We start from the raw sequence: 21,751 nt of genomic DNA, 5'->3' as shown, positions 1-21,751 counted from the left end.
ACATTTATATCTGCTCTGAGCCCTTCCAGTACCCCTCCTCTCAGCTCCTCCTCTTTTTCATTTGGAGTTGCCTGTTATATGGTTTGGGGCAAAAATTAGCACTTGTTTTTTGGTAGAATTACACCAGAAACAAACAAGGGGAGAGTTCTCAGAACAAGAGGGTTCTTCAGTCAGTGCAGCTTGGGAAGAGCCCTTAAACAAAGTACAGTGTACTCACACACACTATTTCACATTTGAAAGTAAAGTAGTTTGTATTGAGTACAAAATAAATTCTTTTGCTCCATCAGTACACAGAAACCTGGGAAATGCATTGGTATCTTGTGTCCTTTCAGCTCAGGCAACAGCAGTGAAGTTTTAATAAGCAAATATACAAGATATTACACTCCTGACAGGGCAGAAAGGGAAGCAGCACAGTTTGATTCCAAATTGAGTTGCACCACTATCTCTGGTTTATGTGTAAAAGCACATCCTGACTTCAGCATTCAGCTCTCTCTGGAAACAATCACAGAATCACAGCAATGAGCAAGTTCTAAATGAGAATCCATGGAAGAGATTTACAGGTTGTCACAAACACCAAGTTTTCAGGGAACAGTACATTTGCATAGCAAATCCTGCAGCATTTTTACTTGGTTAGAGTTTTTATTTAAATGACTACATGTGCCGGGTATTTTTGTTTAAAAATGCACTTCTCTCCTTACCTTCAGCTAATTAAAAGGCATTTACCATTTCTCAGAAGTGATGATCTGTTGCTGGCAACATCTGGCTAGTGTAGCACAGAGGCATGGCCTCCTTGTTCATAAAAATTCAGGCAAAATAGGAGGAAAAAACATTGCTCTGTAGCAGAACTCTGAAGGATGTGCAGAGCACCTGTCAATGGCACTCCAGGCAAAACACCTCACTTGATTTTTCCATGGTAGTGAAATGATGAAAGAAATAATTATTTCACTGCAAAACATGAAAAGGTGACAGCTGAAATGCACTTATTAAACCTTGATAAAGCCACTTCCTGATCTCTACTTCCTAAAAGCATCCATCACATTTCTGCAAGCCCAGTGGAACCTGTCTAGGTGTCAGAAACAGTGGCAGCTCCTGCAGACAGCCCTGGCACCAAAACATGCCCAGAGACAGACAGCTAAAGAGTATTTCCTCTAATAAGTGCATTTCCCTGAGAACTATTTACAGGCATCAGAAATAAAGCAACACCTCCTTCCAGTGAGGATCTTCGTGACCATCCAGCTAGGATTTAGGAATAAAAGCTTTAGAAATAATCTAAAAAACCTGTGGGCAATCCTGCTTAACCCAAGTTCTCAGTGCTTGGCAGAACAGTTGTCAGCAGAAAGGTTCTCACTCTCTCCTTTATGTTCCTTCTTCCCTGGATTTTCAATTAAGAGATAAGGGGGAAAATTCAGACAGATCATGACCAAAAAAAACCCCAGGAAACTGAATTCATGCTTCAGATTTCATTCTGAAAAAAATTCCTGTAGCAAATAAAACTGCCTCTCACAAGAGGAGGTGGTTCAGCAGCAGCAGACATAGAAAATCTTCCATTTGGATATGCAGATTTTGGAGAGTTGGAGTGCAGTTCTTAGGGCTGGATGCATCCAGGACTTTCCTTGTTATCTTTTCCTCCTCTGCTGTCCTTTCTCATTGATGCAGGTTTTGGGGCGCAGAGCTGTTGAGGAAGATGAAGGGCAGCTTTAGGACTAACAGTGCAGTAAAATGACATGGAATAAAATAACATGGAGTAAAATGAGGAACAAAAATGCCCATTTCTCCTTCCACCCCAGAATGAAGCAGAGCCGCCCTTCTCAGTGATGTTTGTGACACTGACTGCTGCCAGCTTTTTCAGCCCCATGGAATTCCTTTCCTGTGCAAGCTGCTCTGAATTCAGGGTTGGCATTGTCCTGAGTAGGAGGCTGGACCCTCCCTCAGGAAGGGAACCCCCTGAGATCTCCTCCAACCCAAATCATTCCATAAATGTGTTATCAACACCCTCTGTGGCTGATACCAGCCAGGACTCAGAGGGGACATGGGGCAGAGGGAAACAGGCACCCTCAGCTGGTGACTTCAGGGGTTCTATGTCCTCAGAGCTGGCAAAGCTGTGATGGCCATGGCAAAGACAGCTGTTCTTCACTGGACAGGTCTGCTCTGGAAGCCAGGATGCCACTCCAGTGGGGACAGAGATGTCCAGGATACTTTTGACAAGTATTGTTAAATATAATAACTTTCAAGCCATTTTTTCACAGGCAATGGCATTTCAAATCCTTCTCCTACAGAACTGTTATTAAAAGCCATCAAATAATATCTGTAACACTTTCTAGAGAACTAATTGGAGAAAGGGTCATGCTCAGGAGGGAAAACCAATCATGAATATACCAGCTTGGCTGAGAATTTGAGATGTATTTAGGGAGCTATTCTGAGTAATTTACAATGAATGACTGGTACTCTTCAGACTATAAATACAACCTAGTCTTTCTCCTTGGGAAAAAAAGAGAGGTTGTCTTTTTAATTATCACTTGGTAAGCAAAAAGACCAACCAGAAAGACAGTGGGAGGAACAAAGTCAACAGGGTTCCCCCCTTGTTACACTCACTGTGATTCTGGGTCTGCTCAAGAGCCACAAGCAGATTCTCAGACACATCTGAACCATCTCTGAAGCTGCTTAAAAGGCCAGTGGGGATGCAAAGAGCTTTTTATTCCAAAAGCTATCAATGAACCTGCACAATTAACAGCCATTTTCAATTTATCTTCAGCCAGTTTCTTTGCTGAAGATTTCTGCAGTTGTGCTGCTGTGAGCCACAACCACATCATCCCATTTCAGATTTAGATACAGAGCAGAAACCCACCAGATGATGAGATTTGCAGTTTGTCTTTTTATGACAGAAAAAGCAGAGCTAAATATACATTAAGACTTCCCACTTTTCCCAGTTTAGGGCTGTAACAATGCTCATTATCCACACTCTGTCTGCAGGAATTGAGCAGAAGAAAAATGTGGAAGGCAGAACTCACCCGGATCAGCCACAACTTGTTTCTTTTTGCTGCTGGTGACAATCTCATTTTCATTCATCATTCGTACATCCTGATCCCCCACATGATTGCTGAAAAGATTGAAATCAGCACAAGGGCCAAAATCATCAACATTGGGGAAAATTATGAGAGTTATTATGAATAAAAATTATGGACAAGGATACCAAAGAAGGGATGTTTGGAGTCCTGCAAGCTCAACAGCTCCACAGCACAGCCACAGCACACAGGATTACCCACACAGGAATTATCCTGTCCTCATCCACCTGAAGGATTTCCTGCCAGTTTTAATTAGTGGCATTCATTCAGGCACACATTCAAATATAAATATCATATTCACTCTACAATTTTCCAGCCTGCCTACACAGCTTGAACCACAAAGCAAAGTGAGATTTTAAATCAGAGCACAAAGGGAGTATAAAAATCCTCATATGGAGCTTCCACACTGCTTTCTAATTCTGAAAGAGCACTGAAACTTTTCTGAACTAAACAAAATTCATTTACTGTGACAAGTTTTGCTTGCAGGCTTTTTTAAAAGCTTGCAGGCTTTTTTTGCTTGCAAAATTTTAACCATTTCTTTTTGGGGAAAAAAGTAATAATTTCAAAGGTAAATTAAAATAAACAAATTACAGGAAAAAACATGAGCTGAATTGAAAGGTAAGGAAAACATCACTAATAAAATCTCCTTTTCACGCAGACCAAAAAAAAACCATTTGTGCCTCTGCAATAAAGGAAGTGTATTTTTTATTTTCTCTCCAAATACTGCACAAAATGGGTTTCTATTTCTGAAGAAAAACCTAATGTCCCTCAAACTGTCAGAGTGAAGCAGAAGAGCCAATACTGAAGCAAACCAAAACTTAAACTATTGATGATGATATCAGACTCAAGTTCAGGTTCATAAAATCCTGAACAGTGCCATGTGAAAGAGAACAGGCCCACATCACAAACAGTATCCAAAAGCTCCAGAGCATTTTGAAAATGAAGGGATATTATCCAGCATGTCTTCCATTGCTGCTGGAGTACCCTGTATTTTAGCAGGGTGGGAGGTGGAAAAAAAGAGAAAATATGATTGCAGACCAGGCTGGAAGAAAGAGCAAGAAAATTCCTGCCCAGGAGTCTGGAGGAGAAGAGGCTCGGCTGGAAAAGAGACCATGCAGTGTCTGTGACCCCAAAAACTCCTCTTTAAAGTACATCAAAGGACATATGTCTTATAAATATGTGCAAAGGAAGTTATGTAAAAAAGATCTGTGATTCCCTGGTTTCAGTAAAAAAGTTTTACTCATAGAAGGATCTGAAGCTGAGGAAAGTAAAGGTCTGTTTCCCATCCTCCTGCTTTTTCTATCCCACTGAAAATTTTCTCAAAACTTTCATTTCCTCAAGGCATTTTTATTTCAGTGACTTTTTCACTTTGAGAAATTGTTCACCTCCAAGTTTTACCATGACAACACAGCAACTCTTACAAAAACACAGGTCCAACACAACACATCCAAACAATAATCATTTATTTAACCTCTGGCAGGAGCAGTGGCCAACAGCCAATGCTTCAGGGAAACACAAGAAAACAAACCCTGCAGGCAAATGTGAACTTCTGTCTTTATTCAGAGCTTCTCATGTTCCTTCTGCTTATTTCTAAATGTTTGAATATCCTTCTAGGGGATCACACACCATTTATCAATGCAAAACTTGCCTTTTTTTCCAAGTGATGCATGTGCAAAACACTCTATTTGTCAGCTGTCCAACATGTAAGAAAGTGTTCATTTCTATAAGCTTTCATTTTTTTTTCACTTTTCAATCCCATTTAAAATAAATTATTCTTTCAAATCTTTACTTTCCTTGCCAGGGACTGTTTTTTAGATCCTACCAATCCTGACCTTCTAAATGTAAGTGCATTTTTCACTGCATTTCATCACATTCTCCGTGAGATTGCCAGCTTAGTGGTTTTAAATCATCATTCCCCCAAATGCAATTTATTTCTCATTTTAGAAGTTCATTATTTTAGACTGTTTATAAAATACTAGAATTCTGGCTTCTTAATTAGCATTTGTGTCAAATCAGAGAAGTTTATTTTCTTTAATTTTGATGCTTGGTTTTTTCATGAACTTTCTATTTTTTCTCCCTCTAATGTAATAACATTGGGATTTATTAATCCTTCTCTAAGGAAGCCCAACTTTTTAATTTTGTGTTTACAGGCTTTCATGAAAACAGATGTAAATATAAATCATGAACACCAGGAAGTGCTAAAAGATGCTTGCAAACAAAGCTGGTAATTTGGTCCTCATATCTAAAAATCTTGTTATCCCTCCATAAGTGAGGCCAGGGATGCTCTGGAGGGGATTTTCCTCAGCAATACACACACTGCTGACATCAGTCACACCAAACCAGTTTTTAAAGGCTAAATTCTTTGTCCCAAGCCAGACCCAGTCCCATACCTGATAACAGTTCTCCTCTCCTGGTGGCAAATCCTCTCATCATCCGTGAACAGGATGGTGTGGTAGGGCACCACAGGGTCACACGTGGGGAGGATGCCAGACACCACATGGCTCACCATGTCCAGAATCCCATTGTACACCAGCAGATCATCCACCAGAAGCTACAAACATTGAAGAAATAAACCAAAAATCCATCAAGAAATCAGGCCTTGCTTTCAGCAGTTGTCTCCAAAAAGCATTTTGCCCTATTTGTTTCATTAATTTAGCTTTTGTCCCTTAAAACTCCCATTTCTCTCTATTTGCTGCTGGAGTTTGGTTTTTTTTTTTTCCTCTCTAAGTTTTTTATCTTGTCACTGATGTTTTTTAATGCAGCTTTCAAGTAGGTAATTAAAAATGTATTTCGTGTTTTACATAATTGCCATTCTATTCATTGGAGTGAATCACTCTTAAATCTGGGAATTAATGAATCTCACCTCACTTCAGCTGTCTAAAACTTGGGTTTGTAGTTCAAACTACTCTTCCAGGCCTACTCTACAGTCAGTGGAAAAAGGCAAGTGTTATCCTGTCTTAAGACAATTATCTAAGAGAAAAATCACATAAAGTTTTCCTTCCCTGGACAAAAAAAGGGAGGACAGATGACTGGCATAGATTAGTCATTTTAATATTAAATGCAGAGTTAAATGAGATGAATCCCATCCTTTGAGATTCCATGGAATCACACTTCAACAAACTGTGAGAACACATTCAGAATGGAGGCAGCTGACTCACCAGGACATACAAAATGCACAGGAAAATTACTTACACCAAACTCCTTCACACCTCTCTGAGGTGTCTTGGCATAATTCCATAACTTGATCATTGACACAGTGGTAGGTACATCAAAAATGACATATACCCTATTCACCTGCAAAAGAGAATTAATTTATATTTAACAGCACAAAGTCCCCAAAGAAATTGAATTCTCATGCATGTTACATCAAAAGAGGTTCATTTTTAAAGAAATATAGCTGGAGGAGAGATAACTGATGCTGAGGATGGAAGTTCAGCTATCATCCCTGCTGATAATTCCCAGATGTTGGCTGTACCCCACAGCTGCTCTCAAAAGCACAGAAGATGAGATCTGGAGCATTCTTGTCATCCAGGACTGCCTGGAAATTGGAGGAAGGGGAGAGAGACACTTTCAATGAGTATTTCATAAACCAAATACAGACATGGCCTTAGGGGTAAGACAAGCTGGTGCCTCTTCTGTTCTGTTCTATTCTGCATGGAGAGACAATTTCCAAGGGATGGAGTGCCAGGATAAGGGGGAATGGCTTCCCACTGCCAGAGGGCAGGGATGGATGGGACACTGAGAGGGAATTATTCCCTGGAAGGGTGGGCAGGCCCTGGCACAGGTGCCCAGAGCAGCTGTGGCTGCCCCTGGATCCCTGGCAGTGCCCAAGGCCAGGCTGGGCAGGGCTGGGAGCAGCCTGGGATGGTGGAAGGTGTCCCTGCCAACTGAATGGTTTTTAATTTCCCTTCCAACCCAAACCACTCTATGAATCCATTATTCTATTCCATTCCATTCCATCACTTTCTACCAAATATGAATGGAATCCACTTTTCTATTTGCAAGACTAAAATCTCCCCTGTATGCCCTGCAAGCTATTGCAGAAATTTTGCATTTTTTTGTGTGAATTATACTACCAGGAATTTAGAGACAATCCTCCAGATGCTTGCTAAACAATTACTGCTGGACGTATTATTCATCTGCCTTTCAGTGACGTTAATGTCAAGATGTTAAGACCAAAGATTAGGCAGGCAGGAAACCAATCTTGCCTGTTACAGTTAATTCCATGCTTTTCCTTTTATGAGCCACTATATCAATTTCAGATCAACATATCTTAAGCTTCATCTTTAGCATCCTCTGAAGTTTTAATCCTTTGATGTACTAGAGAAGATACTGTAGGTTATATTAAATCATTATGCTGGGTTTTTTGGGGTTTTTTTTACTGAAGAAAGAAAGGTAGATTGGATCAATAGAAATGTTTGCATCTGTGATTTTCCATGAGACAACTGGAGCATTGTCTCCAACAACAACTGTTAATCCCACAGCAAATGATATATTTGATTAAAAATCCATTCAAACAAAGGAATAAAAATGACAATCAGTTCCAGGAGAACAAACAATTCAAATTCTGCTTATGTAAGTAATGAATGTGAAAAACAGGAAACCACTTTCAGAATTAAAAAGGAAAAGCCATTTAGGAAGGAAAAGAAAGGCTATAATACCAATTCCCTTCAAGCTTTTGAAGCTTCTAACACATCAAAGAGTTAAAGCAGCTTTCCAGGCAGCCTGCACTGAGGATGGGAGCAATCATAGCTCTGGTTCAGCCCAGCTCCAGAGGCTGAGCATCAATAGCTGATTGCTCCATCCAGCACCTTGCAGCTCAACAACCATCCCAGGGAGAGGGAGGAGAGAAAAGTACTCTGTGGATCTTACAGAGGTGTAATTTGCTACAGTTCAAGGACAGAAAACACCATTAAATGGCTTCTGCCTCCTGCATTTCACACATTATCAATTTACCCTTTAATACTGGTATTTTGTGCTCTTCTGCAGTACTTTGGTGTCAGGCAGAACAACACAAAGAGAGAGAATTCCAGAGCTTGTTATTTTCCTTTTTCCCAAGTGAAAGAGCCTCTGCAAGCATGTCTTTTGTAAGGACATGAGCACACTCAGATGGTTGTCAAATCAATCAGTCATCCTGTTATAAGAGACATCTGAGCATCCCATCAAATTGCCAGGATTCAATATCTGGGATGTGCACAGCAGGAGCCTCCAGCCACACACAGACCTTCCACTTCCCCAGGAAATGCAAGCACTCACTATTCCCAAGTATACTTAAAAGCTTTACCTTAATTATAGCCCTTCATTACAACACATCATGATATAAATTAACAATTTCTAACTTTGAATATTCTAATTAATAACTGCAACATCTGGAGTGAGGAGTTCACCAACACAGTAAGTGATAACTTACCACATGTCATGTTTACTTTCATTTCTTTCTAAATCCATTTTGTTATAAGAAATAAAACCATGTTAATTATGTCCATTACAGGCCCCAAAAAATGTCCTTTCCCAAAACAAAGTCAGAAATCATCTAAGTTTATCTACTTTTCCTGTTTAGATTTTTGATATCCCAGCTATTAAACATGAGACTTCTAAAAAGGCTGAATCATCTGTGGCCTTATGAGATTAAAAAAGAACTTCTCACTGCTTGAACAACATTCATTGTATTTTGTAAAAATGAGCTGAAAAGCACCAGAAAGGTGTTTATTGCACAGAACTCCTTCATCAGTATCTTTGTCACAGTGACCCAAAAACCATCTCTGGAAAATCTTCTGCTGTTGTCCCATGGAAAGAGGAAATGACAAACCTGGGAACCTCCATTGCTGCTGCCTGTGCTGTGCAGAGAGGCTGCAATAAAAACAACTTCTAAAAAGCATGATTTAGCATCTGTTACTAAAATCAAATTTAGCTCTGAATTCTATATGCTTCCTTTTTCTTCCATGCTTCCAGTTCCATCCCCACACATGACTAGAACAGAATGGAAATGGAAAATGTACCAAACCAGGAAGAACTGGTGCCAGCCACATGTGCCTGCCATCAGTGGTGTCATTCACTCTGTCAATCAGCTTGTCTGGAGTCCGGATGTCTCCAGATACATCATCTAAAATGTTGACACTATCTGGAAAAGCAGCAATATCTGAAAAAAAAACTTTTAAGCATAAATAACCTAAAAATGGATATTTTAGAAACACCAGATTTAAAAGTCTGTGCTGTTCCCAACTCTTTGAATGAGTTTCCATCACTACAGCAGAACTCCCAGGACTGCAGAGCTAAGGAACTTGGAGCACATATTTAAAAGCAGGACAACCCTTATTCTGGTTATTCTGGCATTCCAATTTACTTTTAAAATAGGAATCAAGTAACTAGCTGCATTTAATTTATTCTCAAATATGTACTTATGAGTTCATCAATAAACTTCCATTAGCAGGAATAGGCACTTCCCAGCTTTTTGGTGACAAAGTCCCATATTTTTATCATAAACTTGTGCAAATTCCTCATATAAAACCTATCTCAAGAAGAGTGTCTATGCAGGAGGCAGTCATCAGTCAGACTAGGTTTTGCTTGAGTTTCTCAAGGTCTGTGGTAAAAATCAGTAACTGTAATAAAATCATTTTTCATTTCTTTGAGAGAGAAAGATTAAACCCCCATTGAACAGGCAACCAGATTTTCTCTGTAAGAGAACATTTACATTAAAAACATATATGAATGTTAAAGACATGGAAAAAATATGGATGGATGGCACTGGCTTCAGAATTATGAATCCTGAGCAATCCAGTTTGAGGGACATTAATTTCCCTCTGTCCTGCTTTGTAAAAGTCTGTAAGTATTCATACAGAATTGAAGGAATGACACAGCAATGCCTCAAGTGTTTAAGAAAAGCTTGATTCAGTTGTGAATTATCACATTAAACATTGCACTAAGACAAATATGCTCTTTTGGGATCCTAATACATCCCTACACAGCTGCACAGGCAGGAGAGCTGATCATTCAAAAGGAGCTGAGGGTTCTTTACCTGACACTGTTTTGCACTGTAGAGCTGAACCAGGTCAGTTAAAGATCCTTGTTCCTAAAGAAAATTTGTAACCATTTCTCAATTTCAAAATGTTTCTTGTCCATTATAAATGTTTCAAGGTCAGGGCATCTCATACAAGATAAAAATCAAAACAGCACTTGGGGAAAAGCCTTTATTTCATGGAATTCCCTATTTATTAGGCAGTGAGGATCCTTAGAGACAAACAAATCCTGCAGCATTTGTGCTATTTATTCTTTCCAGGAGGCTAATAAATGTTCCTTCCATGTACCTGAACTATGTTAGCTGTATGTTGGGTATGAAGCTCTTAGAAGACTTTAGCTGGTACAGAGCACAAAGTCCAACCCTAATGAACATCAATCTTCCCAATACACCTCTCATTCCCTCTGTTGGATATCCAGGGAACACTGAATCAAATTCAAACTCTCAGCCCTGATCTTCATCACTGCATTGGGTGTCTACAACAGCCTAATCTCCAGAACAAGAGTTATGAAAAATTTCTTTGTTGAGGCACAATAAAAGATTCCATTAAAAAGAAAAGAAAAAGAAAAAAAAGCACTGAACTCAGTCTTTTCTTATGAATTCATAGCTCAACAAACTTTCTGGTCTTTCCCCACCACAGAAGAAATATCAAGAGCAGAAAACACCACACCCTTCTTATGCCTTCCCTTCTCTAACTTTGTCCTGCTTTGTTGGTGCATCCCACTGAGAGAAAAAACATTCTGGAAATACACAGAATCCATAAAAACATATGGAAAAGAGATTCATCACCAAAACACAGAGAAAGAGAAGCCAAGTTCAGCCCTGTGGCAATTTGCCAGGGAGTAAAGTGCACCAGCAGGGCCAGGGGTGCTTGGTGTGCAAAGGATACTGTTTTCAGTCAGTAAGATTTGCTCTCCGTGATCATTGAAGAGCTCCAGCCCATTCAAACCAATGTAATAGGGATCACCCCAACTCGTCAGCAGCTGGAACTGGAAAATAACTAAAAAGCAAAAGGCTGTTAAGGAAAATATCAGTACAGAAGCTTTGTTTTAACAGGCAATTTAATCTGCAGTTTGAAAAATTGTTGTGCAGCCCAGGATGTCAGACACTCTTATTTGCAGTTCAGGAGAAAAAGCTACCAGAGGATCTGAGAACAGGCCACATACTCATATGATATTTCACTGATTTATTCTTAAGCCATATTTATGGAAGCCTTTCTCATATTCTTGGTATCTGGTTAATACCTTAAAGCACACAAAATTGTTGGATTTATAAGGCTCAGGACTCCTAACCATGGTATGTAACTCTAAAACATTCCAGATGACAGGGAAGGATACAACCACAGGGCATTAATGGTGCTTCATAGTCCATACTGGCTTGTTCCAGTGTCCTTGAAGCATTCCTGAAAAAAAAAAAAAACAAAAAACAAAAAACAAGGAAAAACAGTTTTTATGTACCCTTGGCTCATTCAGAAAAGAAGAGAACAAACCCAAAGAATTAAATCTCCACAGACACCACCCCAACACCTGCAGCTGTGATGCTGGACCGGACTTAGAGATCAGAGCAATTTGGTCAGGGTTAAAACCGAGTGAAGCTCTGCTCCAAGTGCTCCATGTTTTCATCCAGGAGCCTCACACAGGCAGTTCCAACAGGGAATGTGAAATTACACTGCAACAGTGAAGAGAAATCCTGTGGTTCAGACAACAAAGACATCCTGGTTTACCTCCTGTGTGCTTTAGGAGCTGCCTGGGGCTGGAGATAGTCAAGAAAGAGAATTTCTTGAGCAAAGTCAAAGTGGCAGTTGCCTGGTCCCTTGCGGATGAGGAAGCCCTCCAGGGGGGAGATGCTGTGCCCATCCAGCACCACATGGACCACCTTAGCCTGGTTTAAAAGAGCAAAACATCAGATTATCTGATATTACATTACATGACTTCTTAAAATAATTGCAAATAATTCCATTCACTTCAGAGACTGGAATAATTTCACTTAGCTGTATTTATTTCATTCCTCTACAGTATGACTTCCTTTGGCAAAAGAAAGCTGCAATCCATAGTGTCCATGTCATCACTGACATTGATGGGGATGGCAAAGGTGAGGATTTGGGGGGAAAAATACTAAAAAAAAAAGCATTGACAGATCCTTTAATACTGCATGGCACTAGATCTCAGCAAACTGAAGCCTCCCTTCTTCCCAGAGTGCTCAAGCACTGGCACAGGCTGCCCAGGGGAGGGGTGGAGATCCCATCCCTGGAGGATTTCAGAGGTGCAGATGTGGCACCTGGGGACATGGCTCAGTGCTGGCCTTGGCACTGTGAGGTTTGCAGTTTGACATGCTGACCCTACAGCTCTTTCCCAACCTAAACAATCCTCTGATCCCTGAGCCTGCAGCAATATTGACACACATGAGGAGAATGAGAAGCTCTCAGTCAGGGGATCTGAGGAGACATCATGCCCCTGAATGCTCTGCTCAGGCAGCTGGGACTGCCCAGCCTGGCTGGGGCACCCTTCCAGAGATCCCACAGCCTGCTGCTCTCTGCAGAGCAGATGTTGGTGTTTCTGTTGCATTCACAGCAGCCTGTGTTTCAGCAGTTCTATTTATCTTTGTGGCAGGTGGCACTTGGACTTCTCCAGGATCACACAAACTCCTCTGCCAAGCAGTGCTGTGTGTAACCTCAGGGCATATGAATAAAGAAAAGGTGCCTGTACCAGACAGACACAATTGAGCTGTGGCCACCTCAGAGAGAGAGCACACCTTATCCAACCTCTGGAGATCAAAGTGAATAATTCAGGCACATTTATTCAGGTGGTGCAGGAGTCCTGGCCCTTTCACCTTCCCCCAGCAGCACCATATGGAGCTGTATGCACAATCCCAGGTGCAGAACAACTCAACCAGGCTCCAACAATTAATCACTGCACCTTGCTCTCTAATTTGTTAAATATAACTTAATGTTCATCACAAGCAGCATTTACTGCCCTGGGTCTCTCACCAAGTACCAGTTTGTGCTAGACTGGAGGAGGGGCTCAGTTAATTTCCATGAAGATTAATTAGGAGGGAATGTTTGTATGACTACCAAGTGTGGAGAAATAACTATTTCTGGCTTCATCTTCAATACACTTGGGATCAAATAAAGGAAACATATTTTTTCATATGAGAAACTCTTCTGCATGCTGTTTTCCAGCTGAATAAGTCTGCCAGGCTAAGGAGAGGAAGTGAGAAATCCACTGAAATCCACTTTCCTAAACGGAAACACGCAGTGAATGGGAAGTGTGGAGAGTCAGAGATGGAATCTTACCTATTACACCACAGCTGCTTATATTTATGTGCCCTTTACAGCCCTCATTTCTAAGTAATTCTCATCATCTGAGGAGGCACTCAGCCGTCACATATTGCATTTTACAAATGGCATAACAAAGCTCTCACAAGGTGATTTTTCACAGAGCTGCAAATAGCACCCAAGCCTTCATTCTGACAGTCACTGCCATTACCCTCTCACACTAAAGCTGTGAATAGAATCCCCCAGCCTGCAGCTGCCTAACAAATCATCCCATCTCACACCCAGGGACTGGCTCCTACAAGGAGCAGCAATACTTCAAGAGACAGATGTCAGGATGCTCTGGGTTTACAGCCTAAAACCTCCTCTCCTGTGGCCCAGTGGACCTTGCATCTTTTGTTTTCCAAATAATTTATTTTATCCTTCTCCAAGACTGCAGGTATGGGCTCCTTCTTTAAGTGGTATCCACTAACTCTCACGGGACTTTCAGTATTCATGCAGGTATCAGAATCACCTGTATCAGACTCACTTCTTTTTATTACCTAGCCAAGTAAACTGCTAAAAATACACCTTTCTTCTTTTTTTTTTTCTTGGTTTGGCCTCCAGAGACCAAATTCCATGCTAGATTTTAGAGATTTAATAAGCACTGCTCAGCAACAACTACAATATCACTAAGTTACCAACATTATTATCACCCTAAATCCAAAACACAGCTCCTGGGAAGAAAATTAACTCTATCCCAGCTGAAATCAGGACATAAATGCCACTAAAACCCCTCATTTGTATGTTTAGGTAATGCTCAAAATGCTCCAGAACCCTCCCATGTGTCAAATGTGATGGAGCACAAAATCAGGGCCCTCTGTTCAAATCTCTGCATCAGCTGGGATTTATTAAAAATCATTTTTGTCCTATCTCCAATTTAATTTATGCCAACATTTTTGTTCTTATTTATTGCCTGAATTTGGACATTGAGAATGCAACAGTTGCTTTTTGGGGTGGAAAATCTGGGGACAGGTGGATTCCTAAACTTTCTGTGCGATGAACAGCAACCTCTGGTTAGTTATAATTATCATTACAAGTGTTATCATTACAGGTGTAAATCCAGCAGGGGAAGGAGCCAAACTCAGAGTGAAAAAGTATAAAATTATCTCTATCAAGTGTCAATTGGAAATCCTAACAATTTAGTATGGAAAAAAAGATATAAAGCAGGCAATTTGCAAATAAGAGAGGATTTATGTTAATTTTAGCTAAATTATTATTCAGCTAAATTAGCTAAAATAAAAAAATTTAAAATTATTTAGCTAAATCAATTATAAAAATTATTTTTGAATTAAAAATTATTTAGCTAAATTAATTTAGCTAAACTGCTTGAAGGTGGCAACTTTCCATTTATTAAATGTAAATTTTAGCTAAATTATTATTCTAAATTAGCTAAAATTAAAATAATTAAAATAATTAAAATAATTAAAATTTATTTAGCTAAATTAATTATAAAAATTATTTTAGAATTTAAAATTATTTAGCTAAATTAATTTAGCTAAACTGCTTGAAGGTGGCAACTTTCCATTTATTAAATGTTAATATTTCAAAAGACTCTTCCTGGAAAAGGCAGTACTGAGTGAGTGGCCTTCCGAACCTGAACTAAACAGAATTTCTTTGGAAAAGTTTCCCTCATATCATTCCCAGCATTTCAGGAAATACAGAATCATACAGCAGGTCTAAAGACAAGATATTGAGAGAATACCAGTTCAGAATCATACATCCTGAAAATAATATGTGCTATTGTATGTGTCTCTTAGAAAAATCAGCTGTGAAGAGTTCTTTAAAGCATTTCTTGCTTTTTTTTTTACTATCTGCTGTTTGTGGAGACAGGAATGCATTATACCTGCCACAAAACTCAGCCTCAGACAATCTAGAAAGATTTATGGCGTTCCATTAAGGCAGCTATATTCATTCATCACAGTACCAATTTTCCAATGCACTGCTGTATATTTTTGCTGGCAATGCTCCTTTTCTTTTACTTACCCCTCTGTAGGTATCCTCTGGAGATTTATTATAGTTCCAAAAGCGAAGCCCTGCAATACTTTCAGTTTTATCAAAATGGATTGTGAGCAGATGATCTTCTCCAAAAGAGAAGGGAATGAGCCACATATGGTCATCCTCCACTGTGATATTAGTGCCATCTATTAACCTACAAAGAGAAAAGTCCATTAGCTGCACAAAGGGAAAAGCTGGCTTCTCTCATCAAAGGCAGGGACTTTCCTAAGGTTCTTTTTATTCTGGAAGCCACTTCCAGCTTCCAGGGCTCCTCATGCCCTTGTGCATGCAATTAAAAGCACAGAAAGCATCAAAAATAGCATGTAAGTATTGAACTAAAGGCAGTGGAGGGAGAAAAAAACCCAGTATTTTCTTTAGTTGGAAAAACAACAAAACCTTTAGGTTTTCCCAGTGTGAACAGGACAGGCAAAGGGAAGCTCAAATGCCTTTGCAGCAGAGTGGCTGAAGGCAGAACCCAGAGGCAGGCACAATGGAATTCCTGAATTCCCACACCCAAAGCAGTGGATTGGCACCCCGCAGGGTGTTTCTATGCCAACACAATCTGCTGCATCCGAGGAGGAGCTGGATGGCAGCTGGATAACCCTGAGCAGGACCTGGGACTGCTCTCATCCCTCGTGGACACAATTAGCCACATCCCTGCTATTTTACAAAGCTTCCAACCAGCAGGACAATGTCTTTTCATGGCAGCACAGGCTTCAGGCTGACTAAATAAAGTTAAATCTGCTTTTTTCTGACATTATATTCTTCTACCACAAACTGTGCCATATGAAGATGGGAGTAAAGGAGAATATGAATTAATTTTCCACTGTAATTACTTTGGTACACTGCCAAAAAAGTAAGTTTATACTTACTATTTATTTAAAAGTTTAATGGAAGAATGAGTGACAGACTTGGCAATTCCTTAAAGAAAAAGATTTGAATAATAACTCTTTCACAGAGGAACTGATTAGGGAGTCCATGAGAGAAGAGATAATTCTTGATTTGGTCCTGAATAGTACATGGGACTTATTCCAAATGCCACAGTTGAGAGCACTGCAATGTACTCAAATTCAACATGCTTGCAGGAATATCCAAAGAGCCAAAAGAGCCTCTATTTCTTGTGCCCAAAAAAGTTCTCCAGCAAAACAATCCAGAATGTAAAAAAATAAAATAAAAATTAAAAATATAACCCACTTACTAAGAAAGATGTTAGAAAGAAGGAGGACTTGAAAACTCAAAGCCAGCCTGGCTCAGTAGCAGGATAAACAAAGTTATTATGGGCCATCTTTCAGCAAAATTCATGATGAAAAAAGCTCTAAATTGATAGACTCATAAACTCTGCAAGGTTAAATGCGTACGCACAGGCCAAAAAAAGAGTCTGAAGGCTAGCAAGCAAAAGATACAATAAATAAAATCCCTCAAATACATCAGGGGCAGAAAGCTTGCCAGAAATTCTGTAAGATCAACATATCACCAGGCTGCAAAAGGAGCATTCAGAGAGGAGAAGGCACCAACAAAAGGGAAATGAATCCTTTGCATCTGAGTCCATCAGGGTGGGGTCTGGAGAGACTCCCCCAGCAGAATCTGCTCATCACAGGGAAGATTTCTTATTTCACCTGTCTACAGAGGAGATTTTCATATAAGATGGCAGAAGGAACAAGGAATCACACACAAGTCAGGTTGATATCTGCATTAGATTAGCAGAAATTACAAATGGAGTTAGTGTGCATGGAGATAAAGACAACATTCTAAGGAAGACTCCAGAGCCTTTGAAAAGACAAGTCCTAATTCATAAACCTGGTCACAGGCCATAAACATGCCAGCAAGACAGGATTACAACCAAAAATACCCTTTAAAATGGAGAGATGACTCAGAAACAACAGGATGCAGCTTCAAAAACATCCAAAATGCAAAGTCCTCTCCAGATCTACAGCCTATCATTTCTATACTGCTGCCATTTAGATGCACAAGTTAATCTGAGGAAATATACTTGTCAATGAATAAAACTTCATTAGATAAAAAATCTATAAATCACATAAAAAAGTGCTGCAAATTGGCCAAAAGATTGGCACCTATTTGTGCAATTCCACAACACATCCTCACTCTTTGCAAACGTGCAATTTTTCCTTGAAATTATCCAGAAATCCTGCATAAATATCACTCAATATGCACAGACAGATGCTACAGAACACCCACATTCCTTCCTGGAAAGTCCTTGGCAGAAAAACCAAGCAGGCATGTTCTCATCTCCCAGCTCAAACACCATCTTTTGGAAACATCTCATTCATGTTTCTACAACAAGCTGTTCCTGGACAGCCTGTGAATTCCAAGAATGAGCAGTGATGGGATAAAAATCATGTTCACATTAACATGTGTTAACATAAGTTTATAGAAATGTGTCACTTCAGAAAATGTGATGTAAAATGCATCCAAGTCCTTGGTTACTTACTTTTCTAATGTTCTGGAATCTCCGGTGCACTCTGGAAGATCATTTAAGTCTTGGGGTGAAGCAGAAATCTGTTCTGCATTGATTTTTAATGCTTGACCATCCTTTCCTATCACTTCAAGTCCTGTCAGCCCCAGGTAATGAGAGTCTCCCCAGGTCATGGTGAAGTTCAGTTGCAGGCCTGCATAAAGGAATAAAGATTTAATGCCTCTGGAAACTTACTGGTTTGTAGTGATAACCAATGTAAACACGAGTGCAAATCCCAGTGATTAGCAGCATGGATATTTTGTATAGATTAAATCACTTTATATGCAGGAATTGGATTTTTCCTGCTCTGTTTGTCCACCTCCATGCAACAGCAGCTTCTTTTAATCTGTGTCAGAGCCCTTTCATGTGCCACCAACACCCTGTTCACTTGAAATTCCACAACTGCTGATCAAGCACGTTCCCAAGTGCCTCATTAGTGGGACTGCACCCTGCCAGCCAGCCAGTGACACATTTAAGCAGTTACATGACAGATTTTGTGATTATGCAGATGCAGAGAAGACCCATTAGTCTGAAGTCTATCCATCATCTTTCACCAGCTAAATGACTGTATAGATTCATTTAAATCCAGCCTTTCAGAAATCCATATATTTTTAGAAAACACCTACTCCCAGTTAAAGCAAAGAAAAATGTGGTTTACTAATGTTTTTAAGTTATTTTCTTCACGTCAGAACTGGATATATGGAAGAATTTTCATGGGACAGCATCAGTGAAAAGCACAAATATTGATTAGGCTGTATCTCCAGAAAATAAACAGGAAAAAAGCTGGGTGGACAAGTGACTGAATGTGAATCTCCTGTTCCACCTGTTTTATGCCTTACTGAAAAGACAGAAATAGCATGTACAGATATAACAAGTAAAATTCCAATTTGATCAGGTTCCATAAAAATCCATCCCTGTAAATTAGAACTGCCTTTCATTTCACATACTACAGAAGCCCACAAATAATCTAATGTAATGTCTAAAGAAGCACCAGTGGTCATAATTTATGTTTGTAAAACAAACAAGCATTAAACCTCTTAAACCCTCCAGCCCAGTTACCCCTAAAAACACAGAGCAAGTCTTGATACACACAGAGATTCACTTGGGAGTGAGATTTCATCAGCATTTGCAGGGACACAAAGAAATAAAACAGCTTTCAAATAAAATCTGGAGCTCTGGCTACACTGACAGCAGGTACCAGTCCCCAGGCCAGCACTGAGAATAAAAGTGCTCAGGGTACAGCAGGCAGGAGCAGAACCAGCCTGTTCTCCAGTGCAAAGCAGCCATCCACACAGATTTAATATTCCCCAGAGTTTAGGATTCCAATCTGAGGATGACACAGGGAAAAGGAACCTCTGGAGGGGTCTAATCCAGCTCCAAGCTCAGAACAAGTCCAGCATCCAGGGGATGTTTTCCTGTCCCCAAGGCTGGCAGATCTCAAACCCTCTCAATTCTCTCAGGGTAAAAATATTTCCTAACACCGTGCTGGAAACTCTCGTCAAAGGACCAGGAACAGCTCTTGAAGCTTTTGGGCTATCCAGAAACTCTCTGGACAACAGCTGAAAGGCCCACAGAGAGCTGGTTTGGTACAGGATAATAAATCAGGTGCTTAAGCAGGGATATAACACTCTGATCTTGCTTTACTCTAGGGTTTCCATTGTCAATCCAATCTAAAAAATTCAGTCAGTCTACACAAATACAAAGGATTGGGAGAGAATTACTGGGTAAGGGACACAGCTATTAGAACTCCCATTCAGGGACTAGGCAAATGGCTAATGTTGTTTTTCTGAGATTAAAAGCCAACTGTTGCAATATAATGTTGAAAATGCCATGGCAAACAAAGCTTCTGCCTTAAATATTCAATTCTCTTCTTTATTCTAGACCTGGCATCTGTCACAAAGTGCTCTACAGCTCTGACAAATCAGATCATCCTTGATAACATGTTTTGGGGAAGGCCGGTAAAGCAAGAAGTGAATATAAGAACTTACATTTCCCAGTAAATATTCCTGTTTCCTTTGGTGTGCATTCAGAGACAGGGTCTGGCTCTTGAACCTATAAAGAAAGTCAAGGAACAGGTTCAGTGTTACACTGGCTGCTTATAAAATCTATATTTGTATAAAAGTTATATTTGTACCTGTTTCTTTTTGTATATCAATCTCTCCCCTGCCTCCCCACCCAGGCTGTCCTGCAAAAAATGGAAAACATGACCCAAAGTGTAAAATATCAGGTGGGTTCTTAGAAAACCCAGACTATTAGGGCAGGGTTTTAGCTTAGTGCATATAGAAATGTGAAATGGGAGACTACATAGGGTGAGCTACCTCTTCTCAAAGAGGCTGAAATCCTTAAATAACACTTATTTCCCTGCTGACTGCCATCAGCAAGTGATAATATGCTGTATTTGCAATATGTTGCAAATCTGTTGCAGACACAAGGAGACTGGAAGGAAGTCAAGACCAGCGAGTGCCACCACAATTTCTTCTCAGGAATTAAGAGGCAGAACAAACAAGCAAACTTGTCCAAAAGCTTGTGCTTGTGCTCTAGCAATGCTAATTAAAAATTGCCTATGCTGCTCAGAAAAGTGAAGAAACAGATGACAAAATTTGCTGATCACACTGGGGCAATCAGGGTAGTAAAGACAAAAATGGCAAAGGACTGCAGATAGAATTCACTTCACTGAGTGAGTGGGATAAAATGGCAAATTCTGCTCTCTGTGGACAAATGTAAAACAGAGAAAACAATCTTAACTTCACAGATACCAGTATTGGCTCCAAAATAAATAACAGTAGATTAGAATGAAATCTTGGCATTTTTATAAGTAGCTCTATATAAACATCAGCTCAATCCTCATTAGTAGTCAAAAGGCCAAACAGGAAATTAGAAGTCCAGACTCTTTCTCTTTAATTCATCATTAGAAATAAACTTCCAGTCAGCCACAATACATCCAATGGATCTACACAGTGCCTAAGTAAAATAAATAAAGACTTGTCAACACTTGTCTCCTTGTTCCATTAGATCCCTGCAATTTAACCACTGATCCCCAGGATCTCATGGGCTCCCAGACTGCAATATCCTTCATGTGGCAGCAAATGTCCCTGGGGGAATCAAAGTAATTCAGCTGAGACTGAACAAGAAATGGGCTCTGAAATAAACCCACAGAACCTACATAGTGCAAAATCCCTCCCACTGGGGTAGGTACCTCTCTCACAAGCCAGGTCTGTTCCTCACAGCAATTCTCAAACACCAGCCTGGGAATTAAAATTTGCATCTTTACTGAAAATCAAAACTCATGGACAGTGGGTTTACTGATTGCAAAATAATGCTCTCCCTAGCAGAGCATAAACCATTTGTGCCAAGGCACCTTATCACCTCTTTTCTCCCTTTCTTATCTACTCAGATCCCTTCCTGGTAATAATATACTTTCTTTCAGATATGGTCTCATTTTCTACTATTTTAACTACTTCTGCTAGTGGGCATTGTCCTACCTGTGTTCTTAAATTCTTATGGCTAAAACAAAACACCACCATAATACAAGAGATATTGGAAAAGCAATAAAAAGTAGAAAGTATTACCATGATCTTACACTTGACCAAATGTTCAACACCTTCCTAGGAGCAACCACTCTGGAAAAGATTTAGAAGACTAACACAGGGGTATAAATCTCTTGAGTGGCTTGAAGAAGGGAGTGGGGAATAATTGCTTAGTTTCTTCCAACAGAAAACCCAGAGAACATTAAATGAAGCCAGCAACAAACAGAAGGAAGTTCTTTGTGCCATGCAGGTTCAGCTGGGAAATTTGCCACGGAGCACTGTAAATTTTAAAAGTGCACGTGGGTTCAAAAAGCTGGTGGATGAATTAATGCAATAAAAATCGGTGGCATGATATTAAACACAGAG

General features: G+C 39.9%; 1 protein-coding gene across 1 annotated transcript in view; it reads right to left on the bottom strand.

Moving 5' to 3' along the window:
- Positions 1-291: 291 nt before the first annotated feature.
- KATNIP (katanin interacting protein) overlaps positions 292-21,751 on the bottom strand; it is a 55,640-nt gene continuing 34,180 nt past the window's right edge. Inside the window, exons 16-26 of the mRNA XM_058816041.1 lie at positions 19,847-19,910; positions 17,835-18,012; positions 15,374-15,539; positions 11,801-11,958; positions 11,415-11,479; positions 10,967-11,077; positions 9,062-9,201; positions 6,255-6,356; positions 5,453-5,613; positions 3,009-3,097; positions 292-1,672 (exon numbers count right to left, since the gene is read on the bottom strand). Of these exons, the coding sequence (XP_058672024.1) occupies positions 1,617-1,672; positions 3,009-3,097; positions 5,453-5,613; positions 6,255-6,356; positions 9,062-9,201; positions 10,967-11,077; positions 11,415-11,479; positions 11,801-11,958; positions 15,374-15,539; positions 17,835-18,012; positions 19,847-19,910 (1,290 nt within the window). The 3' untranslated portion in view covers positions 292-1,616. The remainder of the gene's footprint in view (positions 1,673-3,008; positions 3,098-5,452; positions 5,614-6,254; positions 6,357-9,061; positions 9,202-10,966; positions 11,078-11,414; positions 11,480-11,800; positions 11,959-15,373; positions 15,540-17,834; positions 18,013-19,846; positions 19,911-21,751) is intronic.

Source organism: Ammospiza caudacuta, chromosome 17 (assembly GCF_027887145.1).
Source record: "Ammospiza caudacuta isolate bAmmCau1 chromosome 17, bAmmCau1.pri, whole genome shotgun sequence".
Taxonomy (NCBI): Eukaryota; Metazoa; Chordata; class Aves; order Passeriformes; family Passerellidae; genus Ammospiza; species Ammospiza caudacuta.
Note: the sequence above shows the minus strand (reverse complement) of the source record. Positions and strands in the feature narration are given on the sequence as shown.